The following is a 14,200-nucleotide window of genomic DNA, read 5'->3' as shown; positions in this document are numbered from 1 at the left end:
CTGTTCAATGTCAAATTTCTTCAGCTTGATGCGTCCGTTGAATAGAAGCTCAACACCGCAGGAATGAACACAATATACACACGCGACCCAGACTTGACCTCTAAACCTGCGTGGTGTCAAATACAAGATGATGCATTGAAATAGGATTGGAAACTGCAGGTGGAAACTAAATCAATGACGTCACAATCCATAAACTTAACCTGTATGGAAATGGGGAGGTAACGTACGGATTGAAATCTTATCATTTAAACTAATGACGTCACACTTTTATAGATTGGACCGACGAGATTGGTGCCAAATAGACAAGATGGTCCATTTAACTGGATTTGCAATCTCACAATTCAACAGTATAGTCTCAAGACAGACTGATCCCAAAATAAGTTGTGTGTATGTGTGTGTGTTTGTTTTTTGGTAGGTAGGCCTATCGATGGTTGCTATGGTTTCAATGAGAGATTTGTAACTTATTCTGTGAACGTTGGAGGATGAACCTTTCTATTCATTTTGCATTCACATTGAAGCCCTTTTCGAGGCGGTGTTCTGTGAATCAACTTCGAATACTCATTTCAAGATCATAATCCTATCCTAATGTACAATCTTAACACTAGCTGTAAATGTCCGAAGGACCTCATTCCCACCCATCGTGTTCTGTATCCTATTACGCACACTCGGGGATTGGCGCGACGGATTACATCTCGGTTTTTTTTCGTTTGACGAGAGTTCCATCGGTACGATCCTCTCATTGGGTTGTGCTGGGAGGGGGCGTGGCCACCCCATTCAGACGAACAAAAATACAATTCTCGAACCGTTTCAAAAGCAACGGCTTTATACAGTGGCGTACCCAGGATTTTCCAGGGGGGGGGGGGCAAATTCGTCCGCCAAAAATTAAGACAAGCAAAAAAAAAAAAAAAAAAAAGGTCTTCAACCACAAATAAAGGATTTCGTACCAGAACAAAAATTGACAAGCAAAAAAAAAAGGTCTTCAACCACAAATAAAGGATTTCGTACCAGAACAAAAATTAACAAGCAAAAAAAAAAAGGTCTTCAACCACAAATTAAGAATTTCGTACCAGAACAAAAAGTGACAAGCAAAAAAAAAAAAATGTCTTCAAGTTCAAAAGAGGGGGCCATTTGTGGCTCGTCAGGGATCAGTTGTGACTCGTCAGGAGGGGGGGGGGGAGTTTGCCCCCCCCCCCCTTAGGTACGCTAGTGGCTTTATATGCTAGCTAGAATAAACATTCGCCGTAAAAACATTGCTTATTATTAAATCAGTTGGTGATTACTTACGACATGGGTGGCGATTGGGGGGGGGGGGCAGGGAGTGTTAGGACGGGCGAGGGTGGGGATTTCCTCCCTCTCGAATCAGCATGTAGGAGAGGGCCGCCCCCCCCCCCCCACACAGCTAAAGACGGACCAAAAATCTAAGGAAATTGACGCGCATGATGATTGATCGATCTCGAAAAAAATTTGTTTAGAAACTTTTATTTCTCAGACCTAAACGTTCACCTCCAAAAATGACCTATTATAACTCAATTGCTCCATCTGGCAAGCAAAACATGTAAATGAAAGAAATGTTATTAATGTAAAAGGGCAGAGAGTGCTCTTCGATTAAAATTTGCCCAATTATGTGGGAAACGGGGGTGAGCATGCGAAATAGAGCCCCCGATCTATTGACGATCAGTTCAGTAAAATAAAATAATGACAGATGACCCCATATGCCAGTATTCCGAAGTATTCTCCATATAATTTGGGCACAGAGTTAGACATTGGCCATTAAATTAGATTAGACATCATGCTATCGGCCATAGTGTTTTACAGTTTCTTTGACACCCTTTGTCAATACCCACCCCCCCTTCAGTTTCTCTACGAATGATAATGTTTAGATCAAAAAGGGAATAAAATAAGGAAGGATAAAGGAAAAAAAATAGTATTTAACATGGTAAACACCTTTATACCATAGAAAGAAAAATAAACAGTTCAATAATTAGCTATGCAAGCAGAACCAACTAATTTTCAGTTACGAGTTGTATTTCATATCTATATAAATTGATTATCAACGTTGTGATATTTACGTGTATTACTCTCTAAATTTTTTTGTAAAGCAATAATGACCAAGCGTTAACAATTATTTAATGAACATAATAAATAAAAAGCAAGACATGAAAATGAAATACGTCTTCATATCTATTTCCATCGGGATTCTTCACCACGACTTTTCTGCAACTACGCATTATAAAATTCTATAAATATACAGAATAAGTTTACGTCTGAGTGACTCCTAACATTTAGGTTCTGGTATTTCTCCGTAGCGTTCGCCCTGGAACACCAATCTCTTCAAGTCCATGACGGCTCTCAAACGATTTGAGATCCTGCAGAGCTGTCATCCGCGCTAAACATACATGCCTTGACTAGACCTATAATATACAGTGTGCGTTACACCTGTTCGGTGAAATCATAATCACAGAATAGCTTCTGCTACCAGAACACACCAGGCATAACTCATCAATTAATCTACCGATATATTTACCAGTGACAGATAGTAGGTAGTACATCGGTGGAACACAATACTTCGAATACTGATCAGTCATCTAATATGTAAGTATAACTTCAAACTTTCTTTTAATATATTCAAGGAGCTTCCAACACATATATTTGATTTGGACGTTAAGCTTTCAGAAGGTTTTCGTTTAGTATTAGTTTTATCATCTGTAGACATTTTCCTCGTGGTTTATTTTGGTTTTTCGTTGTCGATATCATCTTCATCTTGGCTCTGTGATGCCTGATGTATGTACGACTAGTGCTACAAAAGGCAGGGGACGAACCCCTTATGTTGTCGCGCCTCCGGACATTTGCCTCATGGTTTGATAAAAACAATTATAATATTAAGATAAATGATGAAAAGAGTAATAATGATAATATCATTAATAATGATGATAACAATAATAATAATGACGATAATAATGATAATAATAATATAAATGATGAAAATAGTAATGATAATAATAATATTAATAATGATGATAATTATAATAATAATGATAATGATCATAAGGAAAATATAAATAATAATAATAATGATAATAATAGTAATAAGAATAATAATAATAACAACAATAAATTTGATTTATATAGCGCCAAGTCTACTCTGTAGAGTGCTCGAGCGCTATTCAAGAATTATGAAGGAAATTAAGAATTGAAAAGAAATGATTTTAGGTGTTTTTTTTAGATGAGGAAGTTAATTATTTTAAACGACTTCGTGAAGACTGTTCCATAACTTAGAGGATGAGTAGAATTTTTTTCTCTATTGGATTCTATATAATGATAAGTAAGGATTGAAGATTGAAGAGAGTAAGATCATTATGTTTTTTTTTTTTGGGGGGGGGGGGAATGTTTACTTTTCTAGCGAACACACCGAGGTACGGATCTGGGGCCTACAAAATAATTATGATGAATATAGTGCTCCCTTTATACACTCCTTATGGAAGTTGAGATAGAAATAAAGCTCATATTTTTAGTGATAAAACCCTCATTGATCTTTCTTGATTAGTTCCTTATCGAGTAATTCTTGGTGGCAATTAAGATTTCAAAAAGCCCTACAATAATATCTTTGGGTCAGTGTTCTCTGCATGCCCTCTCCAATAAACTGATTTCTGAAACCACTGATTTTGCCCTCTACACCATGCTAATTCGTTGCGATTTTTGTGATATGAATTAAGTTTCTTCAAACGTAGCCGAGTATGAATAATGATTTACAGTACACGAACTCACAGAAATGATCTTCTAATGACATTTTTAAATGCTTTTACACTTAAGATAATAGATAATTTACGTATTATATTGGTCTGCATGGGCAAAATATCTGAATCTGAATCTAAAACAAAACGTTATATCTGACCATTGCAGTCTACATCACCTATACTATATATATGGGCCAAACTTGCATTGATATCGGGGCAATAGTTCGTTATATATAATATATGTATGAATGCATTCGGCGGTGAACCACTATATACCAGTATAAATACACTTTGAATACAGGTGGAATTCATAGCGAGAAATCTTTTTTTTGTGCCCGAAAGACCTTCAATAAAACATTCTGAAAGAAATTTTCCCTATCGTGCCTTTTTTCTCGCTTTCGGCGGGGTTTCATTGTTTGATATATTGATATAAACCTCCGAGTAAACATGAAATAATATCTACTGTCTGCATCTATGGGAGTATAATGTAATATTCATCGAGATCACAATATGAGGTGTGTTTTAACAAAATATCTGTTAGCAGAAGTAAATTGTAACAGTTTTTTTCTCAGTTGTCACAAGCAGCTGAAAGACGTTAATTGTTTTCTGAATGTTTGTAAGTTTATAACAATCAACACTAGCGTACAGATAGGGGTTGAGGGTTATGCCCCCCCCCAAAAAAAAAAAAACATGACCAAAAAAGAAAAGAAAAAAGGAGAAAGGGAAAGAAAGAAATAAATAAAGATGGATAGATAGAAAGAAAGAAAGAAAGAAAGAAAGGAAGGAAGGAAGGAAGGAAGGAAGAAAGAAAGAAATAAAGAAAGAAAAATGAGAAAGACAGAAAGAAAAAAATTAATAAAGAAAGAAAGAAATAAAGAAAGAAAGAAAAAAAAAAGAAAGAAAGAAAGAAAGGGAAACGGTGAACATATGTGATCTCATTTTCTAAATATTCAAAATCTATCACAAAATTGTTTAAAAATCCACAAACGCCATTTTTAATAGTCCTATATTAATCGATGTCTTTATTACCTAATGTTTTCATCTTTGCCAATATTATAATCAGCAGTAATAATGTAGGTCGTAATATTATCATAATTTTCATTATTATCACTGTAGGTGTTGCTATCATTGTTGTTGTTGTTGTTGATGTTGTTATTATTATTCTTATTATTATTATTGTTATTATTATCATCATCGTTATTATCACTGTAGGTGTTGTTAACATTATTGATGTTGTTGATGTTTTTATTATTATTTTATTATTATTATCATCACTATTGTTGTTGTTTTAATTGATTATCACCATCATCATCTATATGCCTATGCCATAAGGTAAAACTTTTAAAACTAAATGAACTTTATGAATCGCAAATTATTTTATTTATGTACAAATATTTCAATTTAAATTCTACTTTTCCATCTTGTTTTAAAACTTATTTTATATTTAATAGCAGTATAAATAATTATGCAACGAGAAATTCAAACAAATTATATATACCGTTCTTTCGTTATACGCTTTCTAAATCTACAATTCGTTATAAAGGACCAAACTTGTGGAATAATTTACCCGATACTTTAAAATTATCTGTTACATTCTCATCATTGAAACGTAGATTGAAACAAAACCAACTGTCTACTTATAGTTAATAATTCCAACTGCCTATCTAAGGAGGGGGGGGGGGTTGATTTCGATATGTTCGTGTCTGTTTTGTTTGTTTGTTTTTTTGGCCACTATTCTATTTGTGTTTTTAATCGTACCATAATGTAGTAATCAAGGGAGTCTGCTTTGACAGGTCAATGGCCTTTCTGACTTCCTACATCCGCTACATTTTATTTTCATTTCTTTTATATTTTGACAATTTTTTTATCGCTTATACTGTGATTTAAATTCTTTTACTCATTTGTTGTTGTATACTTGTACATATGTTTTTAAAGGATGTCAAATAAATAAATTGAGATTGAAAAAAAAAATCATTATCTCTGTATGCGGAGGAGAAAAGATACTAGTACTAGTAGTTAGAACTTAGAAGTACAAAAATAATAGTAGGATAAACATTCAAGCGGAAGTTCACCCTGACAAAAAGTTTGTTGTAAAAATAGCAGAAGAAATAAAAAAAAACATTGGTGAAGCATTGGCGGCGGAAGCCGAAAAATTAGGGGGGTCCACCTGGATGGACACGGGTAAAAATTTGACAAGCAAAAAAAAAAGGTTATCTACAAAAAATTTAGGGGGATTCGTCCCCCACCTCAAATTAAGGGGGCAGGACCCCCCCCCCCCCCGCTTCCGCCGTCTATGTGGTGAAGTATTGAGGAAAATCCATTAAATATTAAAAAAGTTATTAGAATTTTAAGGTTTTTTTTATTTGTGACGTCTAACGAGCAGCTGCCCCATATGTCTTACAATAAAAAAAACATAGATTTCATTTTTTTTTAATGGTTCGTAATGATGAACTTCTTTTTCTTTTTAGGAGTGCGTATAAAAAGATTTATGTATTGATATATTAAAGATACAATAAAAACTATTTTTGATTTCCTAAGAAAATGACATTTCATTGATTTTCTTACCACACGTTATAGTTTATTTTCTTTTTTTGCAACGTATACAAATATTTATGTTTATATATGGTATACAATTCATGTATGTACAATTGATGGAAGTGAAATAAATAAATTTGAATTTGAATTTGAATTTGAATATAGTATTTTATTCAAACCAAATCAAACACAAACAGTGGTACAAAGCATAACATTAAAGAACTCAGAATGATAGGTTTGGGACCGCAGTGAAGCACTGCTTGTTGACGGGGCCCATTTACATAGTGGTATATCACAAAAAGTAACATATTTACAATGAGTATAACTTAAGAACAAATGATGTAACAATATAATAATAGGGGTAGGTTATAAAATTGTGATGTTTCTCTTTACCCAGGGTACCAGACAGCCTAAATGAAGCAGGGCGTTCCCCCGAGCATCCTACTACCTCATTCATTAATATCGATCCAAAATTGTGAATGCATCAAAAACGTTCAGGAAAAGCCACAGCATCAAAATAAGCAGGCGCCCTAATGAAACCGAAACACCACCCTTTTTGACCCTGTATAGACAACCTCTAATAATAAATTATAAAGGCACACATGTAATCCCCCCTTATACACAGGCGCACTCACACACACACACACACACACACGCACGCACCCACACCATCACCCTCACACACACACACATGGAGACCTCACTCTTGGCAATCTGCATCATGATTTATACATTCACACCGGCCTGCAATCTATCGAAAAGGGTGTTTTTTACACAGTAATCGAGACAGAGCCAAGCTATTTCTAACGTCATGGGGTAACTTATTCCATTCTTTAACACAAACTATTCTAAATGAATTCAAAGCAGTTTTGGTTCTTGCTAATGGCTGATGGATAAGGTTTCTTTGACGAGTATGATGATGATGGATGGAAGAATTTTCCACAAACAAGAACAAATGCATTCTGGCGTGATTGACACTTGAACATAAATGTTACACAGTTAAGAGAGACCATATCATCAAAAGGTAAAATTTGCAGTTGTAAAAACAAAGGAGTACTTGGTGACCTATAATCCGCATATGTTATGTATCTAACAACTTTTCTTTAAGAACTATCAATGTATGTATACGGGTCCTATATGTGTGCCCGCAAGCAATCTTGCAGTTCATCAAATGAGGCCTTACAATAGAATTATAATGTAATGCTATTGTCATGCCTCATTTGATGTACTGCTGGGGGAGGAAAGCTGCTCGCTTATGACGCCACAAATCAAATAATTAAAATTCTAATAACTGTTTTATTCTTTGATGGATTTTCCTCAAACCTTCGCCAATATCATTTCTTACTTTTTCTGCTATTTTCACAATAAACTTTTTGGTCGGTGAACTTTTTCTTTAAATAAGAAGGTTCCTTCATAATTTTCCCTCTTTTTTTTCAGATAAGCCAACAGTTGTGAAACCAAGATGGCGTACGTCTACTCCAATGCGATTCATGTATCCATAGCCTTATTGCTTCTAGGTCTTATCCAGATCGCTTTGGAAGTCAGTTGTTTCTTTGGTTGCTATGCAGGTTATCAATATACATACGCCTCACCGGGATGGAGCGGAGTCTTGGTAAGATCCACTAGCGGTATACCTACGGTGATGGGGCGGGGGTGGGGGCGAGTATACATAATACCAATATACATACGCCTTAGGGGGGCAGGGGCGGATGCAGCTTCCACAAATGGGGGGGGGGTAGTCATCCACATTTCCCCAATTGACAGCGGAAAACCGATTTTTTTTTTTGAGGGTGTATTCCAAATTAGAAAATGAAGTTTTAAGTAACTTTGTTCTAACAAACAAAATAAGTATACACAATGTATAAATAAATAATACGGGTGCGACGTGCGAGCTCAATTTTTGTTTCGATATTTTTGATATTTCATGTATTCTGACCAGAAATTTGAACATTCTGAACTTTTTTTTGTAATCATGATCAATATGCGTATCTATTTTAATGTCAGAGCGAAGTGCGAGCTGACTCACGGACCTGAAAAAAGACCTCTTGACTCAAGAAATGGAAACGAATCTTTCTGACGAAATAATGCAAGTGCGAAACGCGGCTGAAAATGTTTGATATTGCGACCTGAAGGACGTGACATTCTAAGCACCTTTTGTAACCATGATCAGAATAGATATCAAACTAATAACTATAATAGATGCGAGTTGATTTTTTTTACATTCAGAACATAAAAAATTGATAGATTACATAATTAAAGCACTTTTAAAAATAAAGACCTTATTATGCGAACTAATTTTTTTTGCGATTTTGACCTAAAAACGGGTCATAATACCCTTTTTAACCATGAAATGGACTGGTATGTTCCCAAATAAACATTGCGAGCGCAAAGCGCGAGCTGATATATATATATATATATATATTCATCTTTAGAATGGACATCTTATTAAATAGTGTGCAAGCGTAAAGTGCGAACTGAAAAAAAAAAGACATTCCTACCTTAAAATGGGACATGCTTTTCACTTTTTGTAATCATGGTAAGGATGGGTATTTTCCTAAATATTATGTGAGCGCGAAGCGCGAACTTTTTGATATTCCAATCTTAAAACTGGGCATATTAAGCACGTATAAACAAGCTCTGTATCTCAATTAACTTGATGAACTTTCTATTTAGTTACACCATTTTTTTTCCATAACTTTAATCATAGTGATTATCGATATAGTAAATATAATTGCACTTTAATCTGAAAATGAATCGTAAATAAAGAGCATAAAGTACTAAAAAAAATCAAAAGTAATTAATTGGATTATTTACTTAATTTCCGGTTACCCATGTCATTAGAACGAAATGTTAGTTACTATTTTGAAAATGCCAATAAATTGACTTAATAAATGATAAAATAAAAATATCCTGCTTCTGTTTCTTTGCAGGCTTTTCTGACTGGTGTATTTGGTATCTGCATGGTTCGGTATTACAAAGAAATGATTTTGGTAAGTATAGATACAAATTTATCATTTTTTTTTATTCATTTCTTATTATAATGAATATTATTCATGCAGTTTAAACAATGGCGAATGCAATTGAATTAAGGATAGAAAATGTAAAAAAGATCATAGCTTCTTTATTATTAATTCATCCTTATAATTATCTTTAAAAAAATATGATGTGCAGATGTTTTGCGGCTTTTGCCATTATTCAATTTATATCATCTTTGTTTGAGTCTCTAGCAATATGGGTAATATGAATACATCTGTCCTGTCCATGTCAATTAAATGCCTCTGTCAAATCGGGTGATATGTAATTTATAAAAGTTTCCTATTCTGCTGATAATGTTCTGCTGTTTCACAGATCACTGATCTCGAGGCCGGGTAAATAAAGGTGGGCCTTGTATTGGCCCTTGAGGAACTCCGTGATTTCCTTTATGTGCTAGGGCCAACTCACGGAATTCAAAGTCATTTTAAGTTGGCCGTGTACCAAACAAAATTAATATTCTCTCTCTCATTTCATCGGTCACCACCGTCATCACCGTGTTCATCATGGTCACCATCGTCGTCATCATCATTCATCATTATCTTCATCATCATTATCTTCATCATCATCACCATCATCGTCATTATCAAAACTACCATTATCACCATCATCATCATCATAATCAATCATCTCCATCATCGTCATCATCATCATCATCATTATTACCACCATCATCATCATCATCGCCGCAATCATCATCAATCATCTCCATCATCATTATCATCTTCATTACAATCATCTTCCTCATTCACCCAGGTGAGGTGATTACGTGATTACCCAGCAGGAGTAATTCTTTGAAATGTACTGAGCGCTGAAAGGCTGATTGAGCTTATTTAAAGCTGGGGTAATAATAATAATATCAACGCGACTCGGAATAGATTACTCCTAGATAGATTGCGCAATATAAATGACTATTATTGTTTTTATTATTATCATCGTCATCACCATCACCATCATCACCATCATCATCACCAAAACCCCATCATCACCAGCAGCAGCAGCAGCATGACCACCACTGTCGTAATCATTACCATCATAGTTATCTTAACCAACACCGCCATCAACACCGACACCATCATCATTATCATCACCATCATCACCATCATCATCACCATCATCATCATCATCATCAATAACATAACTATCATCATCGACACGGATTATATGATAAATATCAATTACTCAGAAGTAACAACAGTATTTCCTGATTTCTCCCAATGCAGGGTAAATGTTTCTTTATCTTCAGTCTCCTCGTGTTGTTCGCCAGTGCAGCTTGCCTTTTCCTCGTCGCGTTCTTCGCCTGGCGAGCCGAATACGCCCTGGCCTACGATGCTCAAGAGAGGGCGCGCCGACGGGGACGTTCTGAGAAACTAGTCGCTACTGGGCTTGCCATTCATACCTGTGTGTTATGTGTTGGTGTATGTCTTCTTATATCGTCCTGCTATGCATCATGGTTAAACTGCTGCTGTGAGAAGGCACCTACAAAGAAGGTAAGATGTCGGGGCGTCATATGACACCGGGGCACCCCCCCCCCCTCTTCCGCTCCGAACGACCTTTGATCTGCAAGGCTGAAACAATATTTATCTGATGACATCAATATTTTGAAGAAGGATCTCAAAGACAGTGTTTTCATAAAAAATTAAAGTAATCAAGATGGGAGTGGGAGATATAGATAAAGTTCTGAACTTTCGAAAACGTGAAACTTGGTAAGAAGGACTTTGGCCAAAGCTCATACGTTCCGCTTGCCAAAGTGGTTTTGGTTGCAGGTTTCGCAATACCACACCACTACTAAGAACGAACTCATGAGAGCGTCGTGGTTTAGGGGTTCTGACATCCTCCTTCAAACCAGAGGGTCATGGATTCGAATCCAAACCAAGTATGCCATGAATTCATTCTCGAAACTCGGAAGCGCGTAACAGCTGCCAGGGTAATTATGTTACATTTTAGGGTGATGAGAGCCTTCTGATCAACAAATTACAAACACTATTAATAAATCAAATTCCATGATATTTTACATTTTAAAGCACTTTTATCTAAGAGCCCATAGATAAATTGATCCATTTCTTATCAATTTCTTTAATTAATTTATGTGTTTCATAATCCAAATTCTATTTTCCGCTCCCTTCCGTCACTTTTTGTGTGGAAGCGTCGTGGTGTAGCGGTTCTGACTCTCGCCTTGTAATCAGAGGGTCGTGTGTTCGAAGCCCACCATGACCTAGCGTCCTTTGGCAAGGCGTTAATCCACACTTTGCCACTCTCCACCCAGGTGTTAAATGGGTACCTGGTAGGATGTGAAAGCCTACTATGTAGTATGCCTAGCAATTGAGTCTTGGAACTCTTGTTGGAATGCTCCCCAGGGAGTGGAGAAGGTGCATACATTTGTATGCAGGCGTGCAAGGATCCGATGACCGGGGTAATAATATGTCTGTAAAGCGCTTAGAGACGTCGTTCCGATGTATTAAGCGCTATATAAATGCGGAATATTATTATTATTATTATATATCTCCTGTATTTCTTTCTCTCCTCGGCGCCCCATCTCCCCCTTTCTCCCCCTCTCTCCCTCTCCCTCTCTCTCTCTCTCTCTTTCGTTATGCCATCTCCGTCTCCCTCGCCTCTTCATTCGCCAATCTTTATATCTTCTCCATTCATGTTTTTGTGTCCAGGGTTACGGTCTTGCATTGGAACCAGTCCGAGTGGCACATGGGACATCTCATAATCGTCTTCGGGAAAGCCCCTAGGCCAATTGGTCGCGACTGGGGACTCCCCTTTTCATAGCCATCGGGGGAATCCCCGAGGCTAGTGGTCGACAGGGGAATTCCCCACAAATGACGCCATCATCAATGCCAATGCCCTGAGCTATTTGATTATTATGGTGGAAGCTGGTTGACTATTATCTCTGAAAATGCATTGTATTTATTTCAAGACAAGAAGGAATAGGTACCCGTTACATAATGACTTAAAACATAGTAACTTTGCCCGAAATACCTTGGAAACATTGATTTTAATTTGCTGCTGAGCAATGTTATAATAGTAGTTGCCAAAATAGCAAAACTTCCGTATTTGCCCCCGGAAGTAAAAGCCCCTCCACTTAACCTACATCAATTAGCATACTGCTGACCGTGAAGTTGAACGTATATTGGCTGGGAATAAAGCAAAATATATACGATATGTCGGCAATACCAATACTTTGTTACGCATTAAAATGGAACCTCATAAATGCTCACTAAAGGTGAACACGCTATCATTAAAACCATGAAGCACACATAGGATATCGCTACCCATAAAAATCTATTTCCAACTACGCTATGATGTTTCTTATTTCGAAGCTGTTGAAATGATTAATTATTTATACCGTTCTATTAATTGTTATTTATAAAATCATTAGTTTTTAATCGCCTTGCCTTTTCTGCGAGTAATTGTTTCTTAGACACCCAACGCATTTGAAATATTCATATGTTGAGCTTGATTATTTTTTTGCACGTAAAAGATTGCACAGGCCACCCTCCCCTGTTAGATTTTTGTAAATATTACATTGTGTGTTAGAAAAGTTTATTATGGATTATATAAATTTAAATTGTATTATTTCTGTGAATTTACATACATTTTCTCTCCTTTTGATAGTACTTTGCGGTATTATGTAATTGATTTCAGAAATATTAGTAGCTGACAAAATTACAGTATATTGCAGTAGAATAAAATCTAAATGGATAGGGACCGATCGAATTCGCGATTTAGTTTTAATCCTGCAGATTTTTTTTTTCAAAATCAAAGGGTTTTAATTCACATCCCTCGAGATTTAAAAAAAAATCTTAGAATAAGGAGCCTATTAAAAGCTAAATCCAGAATTTGGTTGGGCCCTAGCTACAGTCTATTTGGATTTATTTTGGCATCCTTGCAATTTAGGTGAAATTGTAGCAAATTGTAACTTCACTGGAAAAAAAAAGAGTTAATGATTAAATTTCAACAGTCAGAAGTTTGAGAGGACAACACCTTACATGTTTCACACAATTGTTAAATTTGTGGCGTTTTCACCCATTGATTTTTAATCAATTGTAATACATTCTCTCGATATTATCAGATTATTCGGTGTTATTCAAGCACCCAGGTGTATACACAACACCTGAGGGTGTAGTCATTTAAAAACACTAAATAGGTTATGTTTAACACTGTAGTGTAAGTATTCCTTTAAAAACATGTCTCTCTGGATGAGTAGCTTGTACATGCCTTTCATAACGTTCTAAATTTATTCATGACCAGTTCATATTTGTATGGGCGGAAATAGTAGCTCAGGTGAAAATTATGAGATTTCGCTTTTTTTTTCAATTCGATTTTTAGCTATGTAGTAATTTAGTACATGTTATCACTGAAGTATCATGTAAAGTATTGTAAAATACAAATTTCTTTTGACAACGGCAAATCATGTACTGGAGTCTTATGTAATGAGAACGAACGAAAGAATAGGAAAATGCAGCAAACAAGCAGAGGTAAAGGAGACAGAAATAAGGAAGGAAGGAAGGAAAGAGAAAAGGAAGAAAGGGGGATAGAGAGAGAGAAGGAAGGAATAAATAAAGAAAGGAAGGAATAAAGAAAGAAAGGAAGGAATAAAGAAAGAATGAAGAAAGAAAGGAAAGAATAAAGAAAGAAAGAAAAAAGGAGGGAAGGAATGAAAGAATGAATAAAGGAAAAAGGGACAGAAAGAAAACAACCAAGCAAGATCAAAAGACAGAAAATTGTCCTTTCAATTTTTTTTCTTCACATTTTGTCTTCAAAGGGTGGGGGAGGGGCACCACCCCCTGGATCCACCACTGTCTGCCATCATCACCACCACCACTCATCATCTTCAACATCATCATCATCACCATCGTTACAATCATCACCACCACCACTCATCATCTTCAACA

At 35.9% G+C, this 14,200-nt stretch overlaps 1 protein-coding gene across 1 annotated transcript; it reads left to right on the top strand.

Moving 5' to 3' along the window:
• Positions 1–2,281: 2,281 nt before the first annotated feature.
• LOC129263060 (uncharacterized) lies at positions 2,282–13,716 on the top strand. The gene is made up of 5 exons (XM_054900989.2): positions 2,282–2,592; positions 7,707–7,881; positions 9,200–9,259; positions 10,523–10,789; positions 11,963–13,716. The coding sequence occupies exons 2-5, from the start codon at positions 7,732–7,734 to the stop codon at positions 12,035–12,037; spliced, it is 552 nt and encodes a 183-aa protein (XP_054756964.1). The 5' UTR covers positions 2,282–2,592; positions 7,707–7,731; the 3' UTR covers positions 12,038–13,716.
• Positions 13,717–14,200: the final 484 nt, after the last annotated feature.

The sequence above is a fragment of the Lytechinus pictus genome, chromosome 6 (genome assembly GCF_037042905.1).
Source record: "Lytechinus pictus isolate F3 Inbred chromosome 6, Lp3.0, whole genome shotgun sequence".
NCBI lineage: Eukaryota > Metazoa > Echinodermata > Echinoidea > Temnopleuroida > Toxopneustidae > Lytechinus > Lytechinus pictus.
This window is presented reverse-complemented; position numbering and strand designations above follow the sequence as displayed.

Bases quoted from the DNA above. Each gene is read 5' to 3' on its own strand.
- LOC129263060 (XM_054900989.2), top strand. From the start codon at position 7,732: ATGGCGTACGTCTACTCCAATGCGATTCATGTATCCATAGCCTTATTG. The intron at 9,260-10,522 runs GTAAGTATAGAT...CTCCCAATGCAG, and splicing joins ATTACAAAGAAATGATTTTG to GGTAAATGTTTCTTTATCTT. The intron at 10,790-11,962 runs GTAAGATGTCGG...TTTTGTGTCCAG, and splicing joins AGAAGGCACCTACAAAGAAG to GGTTACGGTCTTGCATTGGA.